Here is a 24,518-nt window from a genome sequence, read left to right on the forward strand (position 1 = left end):
TTATCAATTTTGATGAAATACAAAAACCTATATATTTAAGAAACTTAGCAAATATCAAACAGGAAAAACTCAAAGAAATCCATGCCCAGAATAATATAATTTAACAGATGAAAACTAAAGAAAAAGAAAACTTACTGAAAGCAGAAAAACAACATATTTTATATAAGGGAACAACAATTCAAATGGTTATGGATTTCTCATCAGAAAATATGGAAGCCAGAAAGAAGGGCAACAGTTATTAGTAACAGTATTACTGTTATTATTATTTTACTGTACTGAGATAGTCATATACCATAAAATTCACCCTTTTAAAGTGAAAAATTCGGTTATTTTTAGTATACTCACTAGGTTTTACAACTATCCTCACTGTGTAATTCCAGAATATTTTCATCACCCCCCAAAGAAACTCCATACGCATTAGTAATCGCCCTATCTCCTTCTCCTTCCAACCCCAGGAAAACACCAAAATACTTTTTTTTTTTAATTTTATTTATTTATTTTTGGGGGGGTACACCAAGTTCAATCATCTGTTTTTATACACATATCCCCATATTCCCTCCCTCCCTTGACTCCCCCCCCACCCTCCCTCGAGTCCCCCCCACCCTCCCTGTCCCAGTCCTCTAAGGCATCTTCCATCCTCGAGTTGAATTCCCTTTGTTATACAACAACTTCCCACTGGCTATCTACTTTACCCCAAAATACTTTTTGTCTCTATGTATCTGCTTACTACAGGCAGTTCACAAAAACTAATCACACAGTATATGGTCTATTATGTCTGCTCTCTTTACTTAGCATGTTTTCAAAGTTCAACTATGTTATGTCATCTCTCAGTAGTTCATTTCTTTTTATACCCAAGTAGTATTCCACTGTATGGCTATACCACATTTTATTTATCCATTCATCCATTGATGGACATTTGAGTTGTTTCCACTTTTGACTATTATGAATAATGCTGCTATGAACATTCATGTACTTGTTTTTTTGTAGATATATGTCTTCCATTCTCTTGGGTACATACATAGGAATGGAATTGCAGGATTGTATGAGAACTCTACAAACTTTTTGAAGAAGCACCAAAGCAATTCTTCCTAAGCACCTACAACATTTTACATTTGCACTAGCAATGTAAGAGTATCTCCTCATCAACACTTGTTATTTTCCATCTTTTTATTATAGTGATCTAGTGGGTGGGAGTGGCATCTCAGTATGGTTTCAATTTGCATTTCTCTATTGACTAAATATGTAGAGCATCTTTTCACATGCTTATCGGCCATTTGTATATCTTTATTGAAGAAATATATAGTCAAATCCCCTATTTTTAAATTGGATTGTCTTATTGCTGAATAATATGTTCTTTATATATTCTGGATACAAGACCTTTATCATATATATGACCTACAAATGTTTTCTCCCAATCTGTGGAATATCTTTTCACTTTCTTGATAGTGTCCTTTAAAGCACAAACATTTTTATATTTGATGAATTACAACTTAGCTATTTTTCTTTTGTCACTTTTGCTTTGGTATCATATTTAAGAAGGAATGAACTAATTCAAGGACACAGGGATTTACTTCTGAGATTTTTACAGCTTTCACGCCTACAATTTAGATCTTTGATCCATTTTGAGTTACTTTTGTATATGGTGTGTGGTAATGGTTCAATTTCCTTCTTTTGCATATGGCTATTCAGTTGTGTCAATGCCATTCGTTGAAAAGACTGTTCTTCCTCCCATTAAAATGCCTTGACAAAAATCAATTGCCCAAAAATCTATGGGCTTACTTCTGGCCTCTCGGTTCTATTTCATTAACCCATATCTTTATTCTTTTGCCAGTACCACATGAACTGCTTACGTTCATGTTGTAGTTACTTTTTAAATCAGAAAGTGTGTCCTCCAACTTTGTTCTTTTTCATGATTGTATTGGGTACTTTGAGTCCCTTGCATTATCGTATGGATTTTAGAAGCAGCTTGTCAATTTCTGTTAAAAAACAAACAAAAAACAGCAGCTGATATTTAGATAGGTATTGCTTTCAACCTATAGATTATTTGGAGAGTATTTTCACATCAATAGTACTTCAGTCTTCCATTTCATAAAACAGGATCTTTCCATTTATTTAGGTCTTTAATTTCTTTCAACAATATTTGTAGTTTTCAGAGTAGAAATTTAACACTATTTTTATTAAGTTTATTTCTAAGTATTTTATTGTTTTTCATGCTATTGTAAATTGGGATTGCTTTCTTCCTTCCATTTTTGAATTGTTTATTGCAACTATAAAAATACAATTGATTTTTGTGTACTCGTGTATTCTGCAGCCTTGATGAACTTGTTTATTAGCTCTAATACTTTTTGTGGATTCCTTGGAATTTTCTGTATTCAAGATCATGTCATCTGTGAAAACAGAAAGTTTTACTTCTTTTTCAATCTGGAAGACTTTTATTTATTTTTCTTACTCAATTGTTCTGGCTAGAACCTCCGGTATTATTAAACTGAAATTGTAAGTGGACATTTTTGTCTTGTTCCTGATCTTGGTGATACGTTTTCACTCTTATATCATTAAGTATGTTGTTAGCTGTGACGTGTTCATAAATGCCTTTTATCAGCTTGAAGAAGCCTGCTTTTATTCCTAGTTTGAGTATTTTTTTTTCACAGTTTGTTCAGTGTTGGATTTTGTCAGATGCTTTTTTTGCACCTCTTGGGGTAATAATATCATTTTTGCCCTCCATCCTATTAATACTCTGTGACATATTGATATTTGCATGTTAAACCAATCATGTATTCATGGCATAAATTCCACTTGATCATGGTGTACAATCTTTTTTATATGTTACTAGATTTGGTTTGCTTATATTTTGTTGAGGACTTTTGCATCTGTAGTCATAAGTGTTATTGGTATGTAGTTTTGTTTTCTTGTGATGTCTTTGTTTGATTTTGGTATTAGAGTAATACTTGTCTAGTGGAATAAGTTAGAAACTACTCATTCATCTTCTATATTTTAGAAAATTTTGTGAAGGACTTAAATTTTTGAATTTTGTGAGAAAGGGGTTAATTCTTCCTTAAATAATTGACAGAATTCACCAGTGAAGACATCTCGTCTTGGGCTTTTCTTTGTGAAAAGTTTTTTTTTTTTGCTTACTAATCCAGTCTCTTGATTTATTATGTCTATTCAGATTTTCTGCGTGAGTCAGTTTTGGTAGTTTGTGTCTTCCTAGGAACTTTTCCATTTCAATTAGGTTATCTAATTTGTTGGCATTCCATAAGCTTTGGTGTATTGTGTTTTTCTTTTCATTCATGGGACAACATTTTAAAGTTCTAAAGGAAAAGAACTTTCAGCCCATAATTCTATGTCCTATGAAAATAGCCTTAAAGAATAGAGAGAAAATAAAATGCTATCAAAAGAAAGAAATCCAAGAGAATTTGTTGCTAGCAGAACTGCTCTAAAAGAAATTCTGAAGAAACTTCTTCAGTTTGAAGGAAAATTATTCCAAAAGTAAACTTAGAATATTAATAGTTAACAATATATAATAAATAATATATAATATATAGACATATATAATAATAAAATATCTAAAATGTGTAGATAAATATAACAAATGATTCATTCTCCTCTCAAGATCTTTAAATATATATGGCTGTTGAAAGAAAAAATTATAACTTTATCTGATGGGTTTTTCAGTATATGTAGATGAAATGCATATGACAATTACAACATGAAAGGAGAAGGTTAAAAGGACTATGTGATGGTAAGGTTTCTACATTCATCTTGAAATCATAAAATATTAACTCTAAGTGGATTCTGAAATTTTAAGTGTGAATATTTTAATCCCTAGAGCAACCACTTAATAATTCATATAAGGATATATGGTCAAATACAATTTGAAAAAATTCAAATAATCCAAAAGAAGGAAGGAAAGAGGTAACAGAGTAATAAAAAAAAATAGAAGAAACAAATTAGAAAATGACAAACTTAAGTCTAAACATATTAATAATTTACCTTATGTGTAAATAATTTAAGCACAGCAATTAAAATAAAGACATTCAACTACACACTAAAATAAATCTACTTTAAATATAATGGTATAGGAAAGTTGAAAATAAAGGATGAATAAAGATTTATCACTTATCAAAACAAAGTAGCAGTGGCTACATTAATATCAAACATCAGAGTAAAGAAATAGTAGACTTCAGAGCAAAAACTACTAAGAATAAAAGGACATGTTACATATGACAAAAGGGTCAAGAAGACTTAACAATTTTAAATGTGTATGCATCAAACAACATTGCTTCAAAATACATGAAGCTAAAACTGATACAACTGAAATGAGAAATGGACAAATCTACAACTATATTTGGAGGCTTCGACATTCCTTTCTCAGTAATCATAATAAGTTGGCAGAACAACAGTAAGCATCTAGAGTGAACAATGTTATCAACCAAGTGGATCTAATTGACATTTCCAAACTTATTTTATGAGGCCAGCATTACTCTGATATCAAAAGTAGACAGAGATAGTGCAACAGAAGAAAACTGGGGACTGGTACCCCTCATGAACCCAGAAGAAAAATCTTTGACAACATATAAGCAAATCAAATCCAGAAACATATAGTAAGAATTATACTCAATGACCAAGTAGGGTTTATCCCAAGAATGCAAGACTTTTAATATTTGAAAATGAAACAATGCAACCTACAGACTGAAATAAAAAGAGTAAAGAACAAAAACAACAAGATTATATAAATTAATGTAGAAAAAGCATTTGAAAATAATCCATATCCACTCATGGTAAAACACTCAGCAAACTTGGAATAGAAGGAAACTTCCTAACTTGATAAAGAGCATCCAGAAAAATAGCTACCACTTATGAGGAATGGAGATATATTTTCATTAAGGGAAAAGAAAGTAATTTTGTCCTAAAGTGAAGCTGGTTATTTCAGTATAAAAGAGGAAAAACATAAGATGAATCTTAATGCAAAAAAGAAAGTTGTAGAAGGTTCGTGAAAAAAAAAATCTTGGGAAAGTAATTGTATGCATAGTCAAGTTGGCTAAGATTGAAATAAATTTATTTAATAATAAGTTTTAATATCAAAAGTACATTGGTACAAAATGAAAATTAGTTTTTTCTCTTTGCTAAAATGATAATGTTTAGAAAGCTAAATCTTCTCTGTTTAAAGACCTAAGGTTTTTGATTTCTTCATTTGTTTTTTTACAACTATTTACCTTTCTGTTTTTGCTTGTGAAGTATTCAGTTGTCAGTATTGTTTCACAGTGACTTTAAAAAAAAAAGAGAGATGTTAAACTAATTAGACTTATTTGATACATTAAATTACATGGGAAGAACTGTCAAAGAAGAAGTAATAATAAGCACTCTTTATGTTACATTTGTATAGGTATAGGTTATAAGTGTTCTAGAAATTCTGTGTAATTCCTGAAAATCCAATATGTCTTGGTATACATTATTGGCCATAATTCTAGTTATTACCTTAAAATATTGCATGTTACAGAAATAACCAAACTTCCTCGTCAATTCTATTATAATGAATTCTGATCAGATTTTAACAATAAACATCTTCCTTTTTAAAAAAAAAAAAAAAAGAAAGAAAAATAGTTACCACTGATTGCATACTTAATCATAAGAGATAAAAGTCTTTTCCCCTGAGATTAGGAATAAAGCAAGAATGTCCACTCTCACCACTTCCCTTCAACATAATACTGGAAACCTACCTAGTGCAATATGTCAAGGAAGATAAATAAAAGGCATTCAGCCTGGCAAATAAGAAATAAAACTGTTTCTATTAATAGATGATATGATTGTCTATATAGAAAGTTCATGTGATCTCAAAAAAAATGGTCCTAGAAGTGAATTTAGGAAAGTTACAGGACGCAACAAGTAAAAATCACTTTTACTTTTAAATTAACAATGATCAATTAGAAAACAAAAATAAAATCCAATATCACTTACAATCACTAAAAAAAAAAGAAATTCTTAGTTATAAACCTCATGAAAAAAAAGGATCTGTATCCTGATATCTACAAAATTCTGATGAAAGAAACAAAAGAAGACCTAAATAAAAGAGATATACCCTATTGTGTTCATAATTGGAAAAAGTAATATAGTTAAGATGTCAATTCTCACCAAACTGATCTGTAGGTTAACACAATTTCAATCAAAATCCCCGCAGGTTTTTTATGGATACAGATTAGTCGATTTTAAAATTTATCTGGAAAGGCAAAAGAATTAAAATAGCTGAAACAATTCTAAAAAAGAATAAAGAGAATTCACATTATGAAATTTCAAGACACTATAAAACTACAGTAATCAAGAAAATATGGCAATGAAAAGGGGATAGACACAGATCAATGTAACAGAATAGAGAGTCCAGAAATAAAACCACACAATTATGGCTGATTGATTTTTGACAAAAGTGCAAAAGTAATTTGATGGCAAAAAGATAGTCTTTTTAAACAACTAGTGTTGGAGCATATACAAAACAATAAGCTTGACCTAAACCTCAAACCTTATACAAAAATTAGCCCCAAACCCAAATGGATCATAAACCTAAATGTAAAAAATAAAATTATAAAATTCTTAGAAGAAAACATCAGAGAAAATCTCTGTGACCTGGAGTTAAGCAAAGAGTTTTTAATATAACATTAAAAGCACTACCCATAAAAGAAACAACTGATAAATTGGACTTTATCAAAATTAAAAACTTTTGCTCTGTGTAAGATACTAACAGGAGAATGAAAGACAATCTACAGATTGGGGGAAAATATTTGTAAATCACATATCTAAGAAGGAACATGTATCCAGATTATATTCAAAAAAAAGGAAAACTCTTAGAACTCAGCAGAAAGGAAACAACAACAAAAAAGTCAGGGTAAAGATGTGAACAGACATGTCACCAAAGAAGATGTAAGAATGGCAAACAAGCACATGAAGAGATGCTCAACCTCATTGGCCACTAAGGAAATAATTAAAATCTCAATGTGATAAAATTGCACAGCTATTAGAACAGCTAAAAACAAAAACAAAGCAAAACTGATACTACCAAGTGCTGACAAGGATGCAGTGCACCTGGAAGTCTCACATATAATTAGTGAGACTGCAAAATGGTAATGCTGTTCTCAAAATAACTTGGAGGTTTCTTATACAGTTAAATTTACATTTACCATAAAACCCAGTAATTTCACTCCTAGGTATTTATCCTAGAAAAATGAAAATGTATATTCATAGGAAACCCTGTACATCAGTGTTTAAAGTAGCTCTATTCCTAATTGCTCAAAAACGGAAACAACCCAAATGTCCTTCAACAAGTGAATGAGTAAACAAATTGGGATATATACATACAATGAAATACTACTCAGCAACAAAAAGAAACAAACTATTGATATACAAGACAACTTAACTGACCAGTACTGATGGAAAAAAGCCAGTCTCAAAAGGTAATACACTGGATAGTGCCATTTATACAATATTTGAGAAAGGCAAAAGTATAGCAACAGAACACAGCTCAGTGGTTACCAGGGCTTAAAAGTTGGGGTGGCTGGGGCAGTGGGTGGGGGCGGGGGGTGACTTCCAAGTGGCAGCGCAGGGAGTTTTGTGGCAATGGAACTATTCTGTATCCTGATTATGGTGGTGAGGGTTATACGAACCTATCCATGTGTTAAAACTCTTAGAATTGTACACACACACTCAAAGTGTATGTTAATTTGAAGAAAACAAATTTACTTTGTTACACTGCAGTGAGAACTAAAAAGTGAGAGCATGTGGTATACAGCCTTGTACACAGAAAGTCTTCACCAAATGTTAGTTCACTTCCACCATTTTTCCTTCCTCTCAGCCAAGCCTAAGTCCCCTTCCAGTGGTCAGTGTCCCCAAAAGCTAGAATCCGTGTGCTTTGCACAGCTCAGAATTGGAAGAGTTTGGTGGAGACTGCATTCCACCAGTTGTGACCCAGCTCTTCACCACCATGTTTTAGTCTTCAATTAGTGCAAAGGTTCCTTTTAACAGGAACATTTATTTCTTAGATCAATGGGTGTTTTCAAAACAGGAAATGTCAAGAGCCAAGATAGAGATTTTATTCCTAGAGTAAAATGAAATATATCTCATGTTCAGAAAATTGGAGACATGACCCTCTTTGTTAAATGCAAGGTATCAATACTATCACGTCATTGTTGCAAAGCTGTTACTGTGTCACACAGTTAATCTAGAAATTATCATTTATAGATTGCAATATTTTTAAGGAAGAGTCTTTGTGTTTCTACTCACCATTCCTATTTATTTCCACCAGTTAATATTATAGACAAATAATGTGTTGCTTCTATTACAATGTAGGAACTATTTATTCAGGATCTGTCTATGTTAGCAGTTAGTATCTAGAGAAGCATAATGTGTGCTTAATATTTATTTTATGTTCTTCTGATGCAAAGCAGAGGTATTTATCTTGATTTCCGGTAAAATCTCTGGTCCATATTCAAAAGAAACAATGCTAAATAATGCTTTCTTCTTATCCCTACAGAGGAAATTAAATTTTTCAGGGAATCTTCTTCTCTGTCAAAATACATGTTGCTCTTAAGGATTAGGTATAGATATCATCAGATTATTGCCTTAAAGAGTAAATAAACTATTCTTCAAAATCCTACAATAAATAACATTTATTATCTGAGGAGTGATTTTGGATCCAGAGCTGCATTCTGAGCACTGTCTTGTTCACTTTTCTCTGAATCTATTTTAAATAGTTTTTGTTCTTGCCTCTAACAGAGTTCATTTGAACATTCGACATGTGCATTTTACAGAGTCAGTAAAAGATAATTATTCAACGCATATGCTTTCTGATTAAATGTGTGAAACTCCTAAATAGAAAACGGAAATTACTTTTAAGTGCATTATGAAAGACTTAAATTTATCTTTGGTTCATGGAGCAGTGATGAGTTTTTTTGGTGCTGTTCTTGTAGTTTCATTCTCAGTGATTGTTACAGTCAGGCGGAGCCCATAGATTCCAGAAGGAAGTTTGTCCCTGGTTAATCCTCCTATATCTGAGCAGAAGTTGCCCCAAACTGACCTTTATGTGACAGTCGCCTTTCATTATTGCATCTTGAGCTAAATGTTGTCAATAAAAATCACAGTTAAACCAGGTTGACATTAACCAAGGGGACCAAAAGCACTGCTTTAGAGGCATAATATATTTGCCATTTTATCAGATGCTGTCTGAGACCCTGGCAAGTCATTAAAGTGGAATTCTGTTTATTCACTCCGACAGAGTAAGGGCAGCCCTGAATTCTATCCAGACTAAGACCTGGAATCTAGAGTAACAAAAACCAAATTCTGAATTAAGTTAATAAGACTGGCCCTCAGAGGAATCTCTGATAAGATCTCCCCTTTCACATTCTTGAGGCATCTTTGCGTTTTCCCAAATTCCCAGCACAATCTCAAATGACTGCTGTCCCCCCTTTGAATTAATTTACCTGGTACTGCTTTTTAAAGAAACATCTAAGTTCCAGATCTATTTTGTTCTCATTCATCCCATTTGCCCCCATTAAAATCTTACTAGCCCTGGTCCCAATCTCGTATCCTCTCATATATATATGAATTCACAAATACATATGCGAGCATGGGCTTTGGGGGCCAGCCTTGAGTTTGAAAGCCAGATCTGTTACTATATCCTTGATAAAGTTACTATACCGCTCTTAACTATAAATGGACACAAGTATAGTTACTTACTTCATAAAGTGGTTTTAAGGATTATATTAGATGATGCAAATGAAACATTTAGCATAGTGCCTGACACAGCAAGCACTAAAAACAACCACTGTCATCATCACCATACACTCTGTACTGAAATTTTGTGTGTGACAGGTGGGGCTTAAGAATTTATAGTATGTAAAAAACAACAACAACAAAAACAGCCCCAAGTGATTTTCATATGCACCCAAGGTTGCGAACCACTGGGTTCTGAAAGGTTCAAACCTATTCAGACTAGTTTTTCAAGTACCAGAAATTCCAAACACAGTCTTAAGACACAAGAGAGAAGAAGACACCAGCCTGGAATGTGACCAACCAGTAGCTTAGGCCGTGTCAGCTATCACTCAACTATAGCCAATGGCAGTTATGTGGGAATGTAGCCCAGTGTTGCTAGATCTTCTAAGTCTTCAAGAGAAGCCATAAATGTGCAATTTTAAATGAACTTTCACAATTTGAAGTGCTGGCAACCCTTTCAAATTTCTTTAAAATTCTGTGTGGGCTGAACAAAACATGTCTTGAGCTGGATTCCACTCATGGGCCAATAATTTGCATTTTTCACTTTCTACCAACTGCTCTCCCATATCCTAAGAAGCCCCTTTCTATATTATTCACCAAGTCTGTATTAAATACCTAGAAAGCTAGATTCCTTTTTCATCATTCACGTATGTTCTAGGTATTATTTTGAACAAAACTGACTGATGTGGTTGGAATAACTTTAAAGGGCAAAAAACTCTGTGATTTAGAGTATGAGATGCTCAAATGCCTAAAACTTAGAGCTATTGCCATTACAAACATTATCCCCCATCTACTAATACGCATTAATGCTTGAAATACACAAAGCACTGATAAGATGAGACCCTTTGGAATACAGACAAGTGGCATGGTTCCTGCTCTATAAGAACATTCCATTTATTTAGGGAGACTGGACATACACCCATGGGATTTTAATACATATACAACACAAACCATGTATTAATGGGGATGGCCTGGCTAGTTTGAGTTTCTATGCAGGAAGTAATAGAATATTTCTCTGAAAAGGAAGTGGAGGCGGACTGTAGAGTGCCTCAAATGGTTGATAAATGAGTTGCTTCCTAGAGGTACTGGTAAGCAACTGAAGGGGCTTTGTGGGTGTTTAATCTTTGCTGGCTGTTTTTCTTTTGTTTTGTCTTGCTTTTGAGTAGGAGAGTGTCGTGGCAAGCACTGTTAGGAAGAACAGTCTGGTCTTCGATGAAAAAGACTAGACAGTAGAGACCAGAGGAGGAAAACCTGTTAGTAGGTCACAGCCAAGACTGTGGACATAATGGGGTGAGGGTCTGGCCTGGGTGGTGGCAGAGGGATGGGAAGGAAAGGGCAGGCTCAAGTGATCTTAATCTTGAGTAGAGAAAAAGGAGGGCTACCTATTATTCTGTAATCCCCTACGATGGGCTTCATTCTGTGTTGAGCACTTAATGTAAAATAATTTCTTTTGCTTTAAACAGAACGTGACTGAAATGGGAGAGCATTTGAAGAAGATTCTACTATATAGCCACAGTGTAAAATCTATCTTCTAGGGCTTTAGAGATCATCGGGCCCAGCCCCCTCACTTTGCAGATTGGACTTGATTTTTCTCAGTTACTTGCGTACTTTTTAGCAGAGCCAGAAGAGAACCCAAATTTCTAATTTTTTACCCTAGTGATCTTTTCTCTTCACCATGTTGCTTCTTCTTCCTGAGCTTTCATATAAATTAGTTATAAATCAAGCATCAGACTCAGGTAAGACGACAAAAGTGAACAGGTGATAAAATTAAAGTGAACAGGTGATAAAACGTGGTGTAGAGAGTAATTCCAGAGCCACTCAGTGCAAACAAGGAAGGGGAGAGTCAGGGGAAAAAAGTCTCCACAACCTTGATGTAAAGGTTATACAAAGGAGAAGATAAAGTCAGCAGTGATATACAGTTAGCAGCAGAGCCTACATCCCCTTTATCAGCCCAGCACAGATGTTGAGATAAGGGGACCTAAATGGAAATAAAAGGAAAGCAGATTCAAAACAGCTATTGGAAATCCCTGTTCACTGGAAGATGATAAAAATGAAGAATCACCACTCGGGACGGTTGATGAGGGGAAATCCTCGGAGACTCAGAGGACAGCAAGGTGTCATTGGAGCTGGGTTTGGAGTGGCGCCTGCCTCATGAGTTTCTATCCTACCACCATAAACTTTCTCTCTTAAAGAAAACATCCTGGTATTATGAGTTGCCACAACAGCATGTGGTAGTGTCTACATGAGACAGATTATCTGAAAGTTTAACTAAATAGAGGGTCAATGGAAACTGGACACCTGGGCAATCAGAATTCCCCTCCTTTAGCCAGCCATTCTGCTATTACATAAATAATCCCTGTGGCTGGGGCTCTGACTTGCAAATGTTTCTTCTATGTCAAACTGCCCTAGAAGGAAAAGCCAAATTACCCTCTCTGTCCTCAACTGCTCATTGATAGCCCATGTAATAGGAGCTAAATAACAAGAGAAGAAACAGGAATAAGAATGCTTTCCATTCCTTCTCCTATTTAAGTTCATAATACTTTTTTTCTCATGGATAAAGTTCTACAAAGGAAGACTTGGGGAAGTTTTTCACCAACTCAGAAATCGTAACATATTGATCAAGATGAATTCACAGGGTACAACCATAAGCAGCTCTCTTCTTCACTACCACTGCCAGGCAAACCTACTCTGTTGACTCATTTTTCCCCATCCCAGATGAAATTCGGGGCAGGTGCCATAGCTGTTCCAGTCTCATAGATGTCATCAAAGTCTGGTGTTGACTATTACTAAAGGTGTACTCTTTCATCCTATTTAAACCTCCCTGTTCTACTGCTTGGGCCCACTTCAAACTCAGAAACCTGTAACTGGTGAGGAAGGGGGAGTTTCTTCTCTCTTATTATCTCCCTCCCAACTTGCTATTGTTTCTGGCCTTGCCTGGCTTGGGTCTAGGAGGCAGAGAGACTGGTGAGAAAGGAACTGAATCCAGCACTGACAGCACAGGGGCCACCTGGCTTTGGACCCCTCTGGGTGTGGCAAATGTTCAAGGCTAATTCCTATGACCTCCATCTGTAGTTCCAGGAGAGCAGTTCTTCCCTCCCACTGGCTTCCGGGAGTCCACTCCAGACAGGTTTTCTTTTGGGATCTGGTCACTACTCAGGCAAGTCCATTTTTTTCAGGAAAGCCCAGCTCCCTTCGGCTGGGTACAGGTCTGGCTTCTGGGAAACCCACACACACCTTTGTCTGTGGAACTGCAGCTCTCTCCCAAGGCAGCTAGCCACTTCTCACCTTTAGAGGTCAGACTTGAGTCATAAACCAGGCTCTAAATCTACCAGACTTGCAGGAAATGAGTGACAAACCCTTTAATTAGTTCTCCTAATACCTCCCACATTTGGCTTAAGGTGAAGGACAAGAGTCTCCTCCACAGCATGAAAGAAGAATACAAAGAATGCTGACAGCTCTATCCCAAGAAACCCCCATGGGAAGCTTTGCAACCCCAAAGAATCAGCATTTTCATACACAGCCTGACGGTGGATGAATGGCTAATACTAGCTGAACCAATTTCTCTGTATCTTGCAGAGCACCTCATATTACACACCACATAGCATCCCACATCTAGGCAGTTAAGACATGCCAAATGTGGAGACTTAAAGTCCAGTTATATAAGGAAGCCACCTCTTCCTACCTTCCCACCTCTTCCTTCCTGCTATTCACTGTCTCACTGGCTTCAAGATGCATGTGTAACAATGCGAGAAATACAACCACTTGGATGCCCAAATGATTTTGACAGTGGGGTAGTCATCTCCTGGGTCATGGTAAAGAGCCAAATCAAGCTATTTAAACTCTCTTTTTTTCTGGATGACTTCCTCATTTAGTTCAATCCACCCCCTTGGATAGTTTTCCTAAACACATTCCCAGAAAGTTAATTAGAGTAGCAGTTTGACCTAAAGAGTGTGAAGCACAAAAACTCTTGGCATTTTGAGGTCAGGACGATGATCAATTTCTTTTTGTATATCTTGTGCCAAGCTGTTCTCACTTTAATTTTTTAAACTCGTATGAAATTCAAAAAACACGGAGCCCAGTGTCATTTACACTTGGGCCATCATAAAAAGGCAGCTTCCTCAAAAAGAATATTGGCTGTTTTCCAGGCTGCCAGATAGCTTTTTATGGGATCTTTTAAACTATTCTCCTGTAATCCACAAAGAGGAATTAAATTTGGCCAAGGGTGAGTGGACTGCCCAAGATATGAATTGCTTCTAACAGAGACAGAGTTCAAGGGACTCCTAAAGCTTCCTTGTTTCAGGAAAGAAAAAAAAACAAAAAAAAAAAACAAAAATAAATCACACCCACCCCATTTACCATGGAAGAGACGTTAAGTAACTTGCAATATAGTGAAGAAAATTTTCTTTTCAGAGCCATCTTGATAAATTGTGCATCTTTACAGAAATCATTCAGGCACTTTATGCCCCCTTACAGAGTGAGGTAAAGTTGCCATCTGACATGAAGGGTATGATGATACTTTTAAATAGCTCTCTCTGCTTAAAAACAAACAGATAAATAAATGATGCTTGGGATACAGCCTGGTGAGAATTTCAATCTTGAAAAACTAATTATGAAACATTTCAAGTATGAAGCATAGAGAATGATATCATAAACACTCACAAGGTGCCACTCAGCTCTGCCAAATCTCAACATTTGGTCAAAATGGTTCAGATCTCTTTTAAAAATACAAAATATTTTAGGTATAGTTGTGTTTCACTCCTTTTCTTCTTGTTACAGAGGTGAACACTGTGCTGGTTTTGGTGTTGTCATTCTCAGAACTTTCCTTTTGATAAATACATATGCATCTCTAAACATGTTTTGAAATATAGGTCTTATTATTAGTCAAGTATGGTGAGGCCAACAGATTAGGAGACAACTGCCATTGAAAAGACAGTTTCTTATACTCACTGCTCCCAATAGAAGGGGGCACATGGGGAAGTAGCAGGGTCGGTCATAAGGCAGAGGGAGCTGGGGGAAAACACTTTACTGTGGCTTCCAAAAAACTGGGAAACAGGTTCACGATTGGCTAGTTTAAACAATCTCAGTGGACTCTGTGGTGTTGGAGTTTCCCTGGGGTGATTAGGACAGAGGAGCAGTGGCCCAGAGTGTAAGGGCCCCTTAAAGGAGGTGCTTGTGGGTATGGATTAGTTGCTTTGCATAAGAAAGGCACACTCTCAGGCCAGTTGTTTGCTATCTCTAGGAATTAGCCCTGGGAGGAGTAGTCCCTCCAGAGTCAGTAAACCCCAATATGTCAAAACATCAAAACTACAGAATGGAAAAACATGATTCATACAAAACAATATCCTGTTGTATTTTGCATGTTGTTAACCTTTATGAAAATCATATCATACTGCACATATTGTACATATAATTGACTTTTTTTTCTCAACATTATGCTTTGGGAATTTATCCAGATTGCTGTATGCAGCTCCAATGTTTGTTCCTTTTCACTGCTTTATAATTTGGCATTGTATCAATAGATGAGTTTATTAATAAATATTAATTTACTCATCCCCTTGTTCATGAGCATTTGTCTCCAGTTTTTACTATTACAAATGACGTTGCAGTGGTTTATCTGTTACCTGTCTCCATGTGCACATGTGGCCAGGAGATATGGAATAACTGGATCCAAAGGCATTTGTTTCTTTGACTTTAATACATTTTGCCAAATGGCTACTGAAAGTACTTGTAGCAAATTACCCTTCCATCAAGAGTGTAGAAAATGTCCTATTATTCCACTGCCTCACCAGAACTGTTATATTATGAGGTTTTCCTTTTAATGTTTGCCAATATGAATATGATGGTGTTTAAAGGTACCTAATTATTGTTTAAACTTGCATTTTCTTGACTACTAGTGAAGTTGAGCATCTTTTCATATGTTTATTGGCCATTTGGATTTTCTCTTATATGAATTGCCTGTTCATATCTTTTGCCTATTTTTCTGCTGGGTTGTTTATATTTTTATTATTTTGTAAAGTTGTTTGTATTCTGGGTGCTAACCCTTGTTAGCTGTACGTGTTGCAAATATCTTTTCCCAGTCTACAGTTCATCTTTGTTTTAGAGAAACAAAGATGAACTATAATCTATAAACTTTTAAGTTTACTATTGTCAAATCTATCAGCTTTTCAATTTTGGTGTGCAGTTTTTGTGTCCTTTTTAAAGAAAGTCTTCTCAATAGAATGTTTTATTTAGAAGTTTTAAAGTGTTGATTTTTCCCATTTAGATTTTTAATAAACCTGGAATTAAGATTTTAACATGGTAATAAGCAAAGTTGTTTTTTTATCCACAAGGATAATCAATAGTTTCAGCCTCCCTTATTGATTCAAATATGTCGGCCTCCACAGATTTTTTTTTTCCCTCCATAGATTTTTAATGCTACTCTGTCATTTGTCATTTTCTTTTGTTTAATGCTCTATTTCTGTACTCGTTTTCTCTTCCACTGGTCTATTTATTAATCTCTGTCAATACCACACTATTTTAATCACTATAGCTTTATAAAAATCATATCACCTAGCATACCAATTCTCCCAATCTTGTTTTACTTCTTCAAAATTGTTTTGGCTATTCTTCAAAACTGCTCTTCGATATGAATATTAACCAGCTAGTCAATTTCTATACACACATATCAAAAGACACAACAACAAAACTATTATGTCTTAGATGGGTCTTGCATTTAATTTCTACATTAATGTGGATTAAAACTGATATCTTTGTTATATTGAGACTTCCCTTAAATATGCTGTTTCAAGGTTTTTACTTTTTTAATATTTTTAATTAAGTATTTGATTATTCACCATAAATCCCTGTCTTTTTTTTTTAGATTAATTTCTTATATTGCATAAGTCTTGTGGCCACTGATATTGATATACTTTAAAATAATATAAGAATTAAAATTTTTTACTTATCTCAGGTTAGAGTTTCTAATTGTTATTTATAGATAATGAAAGTTTTTCATCAACAATCTTGATATATCTTTTTTCTTTTTTCTTACTGTATGGGCTAGGGCATCTAGAACAACATTGAATGGAAAATGTAATACTAGGCATCCTTGCCTCATTTCTAATTTTAAATGGAATATGTCTCATATTTCACCATTGAGTATGACATTCATTGCAGTGGTTGATAGATTTTACCCCTTATCAGATTAAGAATATTCCCCCTTTTTCTTGTTTGTCAAAATGTTTTATCATGAATGAGTTTGGGTTTTTATCAAATATATTTTCTATGCCTATTAATAAAAGCATTATTGTCCCTGTCCAGTTTTATTACTGATGTCACACTAGTCACATAAAACAGGTTGAAGAGTATTCCATCTTTTGCTAATCTCGGGAATACTTTGTAAAAGATTGAGCTTTTCCATAACTTTAGAGGGGTAGAATTTACTTCTAAAATCACATGATGCTGACCTTGTTTTTTGGTGAATAGTTTTTGAACTACCAACCTAATTTGTTGATGGTTATAGATCTATTCAGTTTTCTATATCTTTATTAGCCAGTTTTAGTAGCTATATATTTCTAGGAAAATTACCCATATTGTCTGATGTTTTTAACTCTAACGTTATAAAATTGTTCTTAGGGCTCTCTGATTGAAAGTCTATTATATTTGTAGTTAAGTGCCATTTTTCATGTCACTCGTTTTATTGTTGTTTTTTTTTCTTGGTGGATATGGACAGATCTCTTTTTAGTCTATTCATCTTTCCAAAGAGTTAACTTTTGATTTTAGTGATCCCCTCTTATGTTATCTTTAAGTATTTCTACTCTCATCTTTATTATTTTTTTTCTCTCTAGTCTCTCTAGGTTTCTTCTCTCAAGGCAAACTTAAATCTTGCAATGTGTTATAAAGTTAATCTATTAGACTCTCATTTGCTTTATTTCTAAAATGAAAATTTTAAACTTAAACTCTGTATATCAAGTTGTAATATCTAGCTGAATGTTGATCTTCTCAAAACATATCTATCAATAGCCCCTCATTTTACCAATTTTTTAAAATTGTTTTTGAGTTTGCATTTTAAGTTCTAGCCAGAAATGAAATTAATATTGGCTTTATAATTTTCTGTTTCCACAATTTTCTTGTTTTTTCACTAGTTTCCTGTGTTAGCTCATTAATTTTCCATCTTTTTGGTCTCCTTTTCTGGTATAATAATTTAAAGCTACAAATTTCTCTATAAGTAGCAGTTTAGCTGCATCTCATAAGTTTCATATGTTGTATTTTCATCATGGTTTAATTCCAAATAATTTCCAATTATTAATGTAATTCATCCTTTGACCCATGAATGATTTAAAAGAGTGTTTAGTTTGTTTAATTTGGTTTTGTTTTGGCTCTCCAAATGTGTGTGTACGTGTGGTAGGGCAGAGGGGATAATTATGTCTTATTACTGACTTCTAAGTAATTCAAATGCATCTTTGTCAAAGAAAATGATTTGTTTGATAACAATTTGCTTTCCTTTATGATCCATTTCTTGGTCAGTATTTTATCAGTGTTCCTTATTAAATAGGTGAGTTTTCCAACTATTACGCAAACCTACCTATTCAATAAGGAGCATTAATTTCTATGTTCACTATTCCTTCTTGTTTTTTGAGCCTTCCTACTGGATTAAATTATCTTATCTTCTAAGGGAATTCTTTAGCTAAAAATTTGTTAATGGCTAATTAAATTTGTCTAAAAGTGTCTTTATTTTACCCTCACATTTGAATAACTATTTCTGGGCATAGGATTCTAAACTGGCAGTTATTTTCTCTAATAATTTTGAAGATTATTTTTACAAAGTTTTCTAATTGTTTTTTCTTTGAAGATAATATATCTTTTTTTTTCTCTCTGTTTGCATTTAAAATATTTTCCTTTTGGGATCTACAGTTTTAATTCACAGGTATCTAGCAGTGGATTTATTTGTTTCCCTTCCTGAGACTTGTTGACATTTCTGAATCTGAAGATTTATGTCTTTCATAACATATGGAAATTCTCCAGATGTTATTTCATTGCAAATTGCTGTTCTCCATTTTCTGTATCTTTCTTTCTAGAATACACATGTGACAGATAGGTAGGTAGGTAGGTAGGTAGAGAGAAAGAAAAATGACACACAGAAATAGATCTTTGCATTCCATCTTCCATGTTTCACTTCTTGTACCAGTTTGGAATCAAAACACAAATTCCTTGTCTACAAAGTCCAGACATCCCTTTCCCCATCTTCCCCTTTGCCCCCAGGAATACACTAACTTTAAATAACCCTCTTAAAATTCTGTTTGCATTCACGACTCAAGGTTCCATCTGGTATTCAGTTGTTTTACTCTAGGCCCCTAGGAATATCTTATACTTTTTTATAAGCTCAGCTATGCAAATAAAACAATGTTGGTTATGTTTTATATAAGACTTCTAGGTGATCTTTAATGGAAATAGCTTCAAGTTATTTAATTTATAGCATTTCAGGAAATAGATGTCAAGACTTTAAATCTTCAAAAAAAGATTTAATTATATTATTTAGTTTGAACCACTGAATATAGGCACAGACGCTGAAATTTTTAGAAAACGTGCCTGCTACTACAGTTGAATCAAAAAGAACTCTAGTTGACTTGTTATCAGGGTCAATTATCCAAGATTCCACTCTTTGCATGTCATTAACTCATATGTACCTTAATATTTCAACTCCCTTGAAATTTTAGACTGAGTAGTTTAAAGCAATTTTATTATTTTCTTTTACCACTTTGCTTTCATAATTTTTCTGTCTTGTGATAAACAGGAACAAAAGAAACTTGTCTATGTTAACTATGATTGAGAGAGTACATTAAGAGAGTATGAACTGACCTTGATTCTTTTCAGATGAGCATTCTAGAAGTTAAACTGTTGCAGAACCATTACACTCAATCCTAAATTAGATCAAATAGTTTCATAGAGACTATGCTTTTATTATGATCTGATAGTTTTGAGACCCAGGCTCAAATTCATTCACTCCTTCCAATCTTCCTCTTAACATATTTATGTACTAAGGGATCTTTCACATTTCAATCCTTGCATGACATTTTTAGTTATTACAGCAACTGTATCCACATCTGTTTTCTGGTGATTTCAAGGCTTCTGTTTTTGCCTTCCCATGTATATAAATTCCTCCAAAGCAAGAACAGCAAACGATTCTCTCTCATGATTCCTCATCACAGAGGAATCATGAGAGAGATGCACGTGGCAGCCAAAGGCAGGCAAACAAACAAACAAAATGGAAGAAAAGAATTGTTTGCCTGAATAATAACTTTATCTGAAACAGGAATTTCACTAATACCAATAAATACTAGGAGTTAAAGTAATGAAGATTTGTGAAACAATCGAAGTCCGCAGTACTTAATTCCTACTGACAGACTGCCTTGCAGAAGTAAGGATTAAAATAGAAAGAAAATCAAATCCCTCTTAACCAATTGCAAAGCAAGAGAAAGTGAGAGGGAGGAAAGGCAGAGGAAGAAATAGTATTTCTGTTGTAGAGATTCCCAAAGGGTCACTTGTAATTGTACCCTCAAGCCCAGAACTCTCAGACTTCAATAGCCATTCATTCAGTCATTCAAGAAATGTTTTTCTGAATACTTGTCATGTACCAGCCATGGTACGTGGCTGTTGCCACTGTTCTAGGCATTTGGTATACAGCAGTAGACAAATCAGATAAAAATTCTTGCCCTTACAGAACTTGCATTCTAGTTATGGGTAGAAGATAAATTCATGTATTCATGAATACATAAATAGATAAGTAAACAGAAGGTCTACCATGTCAGAAGTACGATGAAGAAAGGGGGTTAGGGGCTGAGTTGGGGAAACTGTCATTCTAAATAGGGTGGTTAGGGAAAGGCTCACTGAGTAAGTGACATTTGAGCAAGCAGCTGGCTGAAGGAGCAAGCCAGAAGGATATCTGGGAGAGGAAAGCTCCAGGAAGAGAGGATTGCAAATGCAAAAATATTAGTCAAGAAGGAACCTGGCATGTACAAAGAATAACAAGAGAGTACTGTGAAAAGAATGAGGTAAGCAAAGGTGAGAGATGTCAAAACTGAGGTTAGAGAGTCTATGGAAGGAAGAGTGGAAAGATCCTATAGCGTCCAGCAGACCATTACATACAATCTGGATTTTTCTTGACTGAGATGAGAAGCCACTGGAAGGAATTTTGAGGCCAGTATGAGACATATTTCAAGCAGAAGAAAATGGCAAAACCTGAAGGTGGCTGACATTAAGACACTTCTTAGATGGGAGAAATTAAGGCATTTGTATACTGAAGGGAAGGATCAAATAAAGATGCACTATTTACAAAAGGCAGGACATGGAAGCAACCTAAATGCCCATCAACAGATGAATGGATAAAGAAGATATGGCATATATATACAATGGAGTATTACTCAGCCATAAAAGGAATGAACTGGAGCTATATGTAATGAGGTGGATAGACCTAGAGTCTGTCATACAGAGTGAAGTAAGCCAGAAAGAGAAAAACAAATACTGTATGCTAACTCATATATACGGAATCTAAAAAAAAAAAAAGGTACTGATGAACCCAGTTACAGGGCAAGAATAAGGATGCAGATGCAGAGAATGGACTGGAGGACACGGGGTTGGGGGGGCGGGGGGCGAAGGGGAAGCTGGGACGAAGTGAGAGAGTAGCATAGACATATATACACTACCAACTGTAAAATAGATAGCTAGTGGCAAGTTTCTGTATGACAAAGGAAGATCAACTCGATGATGGGTGATGCCTTAGAGGGCCAGGACAGAGAGGGTGGGAGGGAGTTGAGGGAGGGAGGGGATATGGGGATATATGTATAAATACAGCTGATTAACTTTGGTGTACCTCAAAAGCTGGTACAAGAGTGTAAAGCAATTATATTCCGATAAAGAGCTTAAAAAAAAAAATAAAGATGCAATAGTAGGTGAATGGAATGTATGAAAGAAAGGGGGAAACTGCTGTAGTGGCTACCTTCATTAAAAGACAGGGAAAGAGATGTGGTGTGGATTAGAGATGATGTTTTTGGTCAGGATCCTGGACAGTTCACCCATGGTAATAGGAGGGAAGGCAAGATATATAAGCCCAGCTGCAGGCAGAAGGACGGCTGGAGGCCATGTGAGAGGAGGAAGTTCTCTTCTAGTTTCATTTTCTCTGAAGAAGCAAGGTCAGCTAAGAAGGCTAATAGGGAAGAGGTATTGGGAGTTGGAATAGAGAAAGAGAAGGGGCCTCACACAGGGCTATAGGAGACAACATGGAGTAGCAGTGACCAGAAGGTTCGTATATTAGCTCTGCCACATATTAGCCATGTGACCCTGGGTAAGTTTTTTAACCTCCCTAAACCTCAGTTTCCTCTTATGCAAAATGGGGATAACAATAGTGCCACCATCACTGCTTTGTGGTGTGAGTGAAAAGAGATCACGGAGAAGCAATCGTAACCATCACTAAATAGCAAGCACTCCGTATATTTTGTCTGTTATCTGCTGTTCCACATTAGGCGCTCAATGACTTATCAACGAATGGACAGGCTGTGATATTTTATGTCCACTCTCTTTTCAGGCGGTTTGTCCTCACCAAGCTTCGAGTCATCCCAAAAGGAGCATTTTCGGGATTTGGGGACCTGGAGAAAATGTATGTACCTGAGCAGTGTGTGAATGCTTCAGATGGGCTGTGGGCAGCAACCTCAGATCACATCTAGCAGGATTCTCTCTGCTTAGGAACCAGAATGGCACACCGAGTGAAGGTTTTGCACCTCGTCCCACTGTACTTCCTCACCACAGTTCCTAAACAGCAGTGTGGAATCTTTCAGCATGTGGCTGCTGAAATAAGCATAAGGTCAATCCAAGCAGTTCTCACTTTTTTGGTATAAGGTATTGCTCCCAAAGTACCTGCGAGTGGAATTTTTAGAAACCAAAGGCTATTTTCTCTGCTGACATCCATTCTTTTTAAGAGATACTCTCTATTAATTCTGATTAATTTTTAATTGACAGCAGGGTCTCAGATTTGTGCTTTACAGATTTTCTGGACTTCTTGTTCCTAAGTCATGCTCACAAGTGGTAACTGATATATAAACATTCAAAAGTATTGGGGAAGTTTAGAGCACTGAGGGCGATTTCCTTTGAAAAGAGAAGACTTTGTTAATGTAAACATTTGCTTTTTATTGGACTAGTTTAAGATAGGTGTTTCCCCGAATAGGCTTTTCTCAAAGTAGGGTAGAGTAAGAAAAAAACAGCAAATTCTTTCATGGTTAAGGTAACCCACCCTGCCTTTGAAGGTTCTTGATCCCATCCCCCAGGCTTTTAGGGATGCAAAAAGTGTTTTTCACCACAGTAGCAGCCAGAATCAGAACGTAAATGCCAGTAAGTACACTAACAGCTAATGTTTTTTTCATTATAAGATTAAACCAATCCTACCCCTCTCCACCCCCCCCGGGTTATATATGTTTCTCCTTCTTTAAGCCATTCACTTGCACAGCCTACTGCATGAGGCTGTCTGCCTATCTCAGCTCCAATCTCCCACCACTCTGCTTCTAGACCTGCCCTGCTCAAAGCCCCTTGCAGAGGAACCTCTAGGGACGATCACTGCTATAGGTTTCAGTCTTAAGTCTCTGGCACAGGAATCAAAGCTCGTTATCTCCCATCATACAGTGTACCCCACACTTTCACCAGGTGGGAAGATTTGCCATTTCCCAAGCACCACCGTTCCCAGACATCATATTGCTTATTTAGAATGTGATGGCTGGTTCTTTGGACCATGTCTGGCACATAGAGGGACCAAAGTATAGGTGGTGAATGTGTGAATGAACAAGTGAACAAACATGTCCACACTTGTCTTATACAGATGCTGTCCTTCTGCCTAACATTCCACTGGGTAGAATCCTGCTTGTCTTCCAGGAGCCAGATCAAATGTTTACCCCTCCGTGGAGCCTTTCCAGAAGCCTCCCAGTGCTTCTAAACCATAATCCTGTGTTTGCAGTAGCCATAGCATATTCATCAGATTGTATTTGGAGTTTACAGGTTTTTCCAGGTCCCTGGGTTATTCTGTAAGAGCAAGGTCAGAGTGTAACTTAAGTTTATATTAAGTACAAGCCCTATTGTTTTTAATCTCCCGGCTACAGCTCTAATCTGTCCACTCATCTCCCTCTCCAGCTACCATAATCTTGTTCTGGAAAACTGCACCCATCTACTACTTGTGCCGCCCCACCCGCCAGCATGCTCTCCCCTCACCCCATCCTTTCTCTACACAGCAACCAGGGGGACATTTTCTAAATTCATACCTAACCATGTCACCTTCCACACCTGTCTGCACGCTTGCACGCCCACATGCACACACAGACACACACACTCTACCTTACTGCTGCTCTTAACATGAAAAAGAGACGAGACCTCTCACATTCTCTCCTTTGCTCTACTAGCCTGTTTTCAGTTCGTAACATGTAGCATGCTATGCCGCCCACCATGGGCCTTGCTTGACACTTCCTTTCCACTCTGCCCTCACAATTTAGTCAGTTCCTCTTCATTCTTCAGACCCCCAAACCAGCGTCACTTGCCCAGGAAAGACCCCCACTGACCGCCCCAACTAGGACAAAACCCCCTACTAATACACTCTCATGTCACCGCTAGTCTCTACGTAGTGCCTATCGCTTTAGCACTCTTACACTTATGTACATAATACTTGAATGAACCTCTAACCCCTCTATTGGACTGTAAGTTCCATAAGCACAAGGACAGGATTGCTTTTACTCACTATTAGATCCATGGTGTCT

General features: G+C 35.9%; 1 protein-coding gene across 1 annotated transcript in view; it reads left to right on the forward strand.

The window, feature by feature from the left end:
- The window catches only part of LOC130856681 (follicle-stimulating hormone receptor-like), a 150,873-nt gene that overhangs the window by 49,775 nt on the left and 76,580 nt on the right, over nt 1-24,518 (forward strand). The window contains exon 2 of the mRNA XM_057741437.1: nt 22,313-22,384. Coding sequence (XP_057597420.1) covers nt 22,313-22,384 — 72 coding nt within the window. The remainder of the gene's footprint in view (nt 1-22,312; nt 22,385-24,518) is intronic.

The sequence above is a fragment of the Hippopotamus amphibius genome, chromosome 7 (assembly GCF_030028045.1).
Source record: "Hippopotamus amphibius kiboko isolate mHipAmp2 chromosome 7, mHipAmp2.hap2, whole genome shotgun sequence".
NCBI classification, from domain to species: Eukaryota; Metazoa; Chordata; class Mammalia; order Artiodactyla; family Hippopotamidae; genus Hippopotamus; species Hippopotamus amphibius.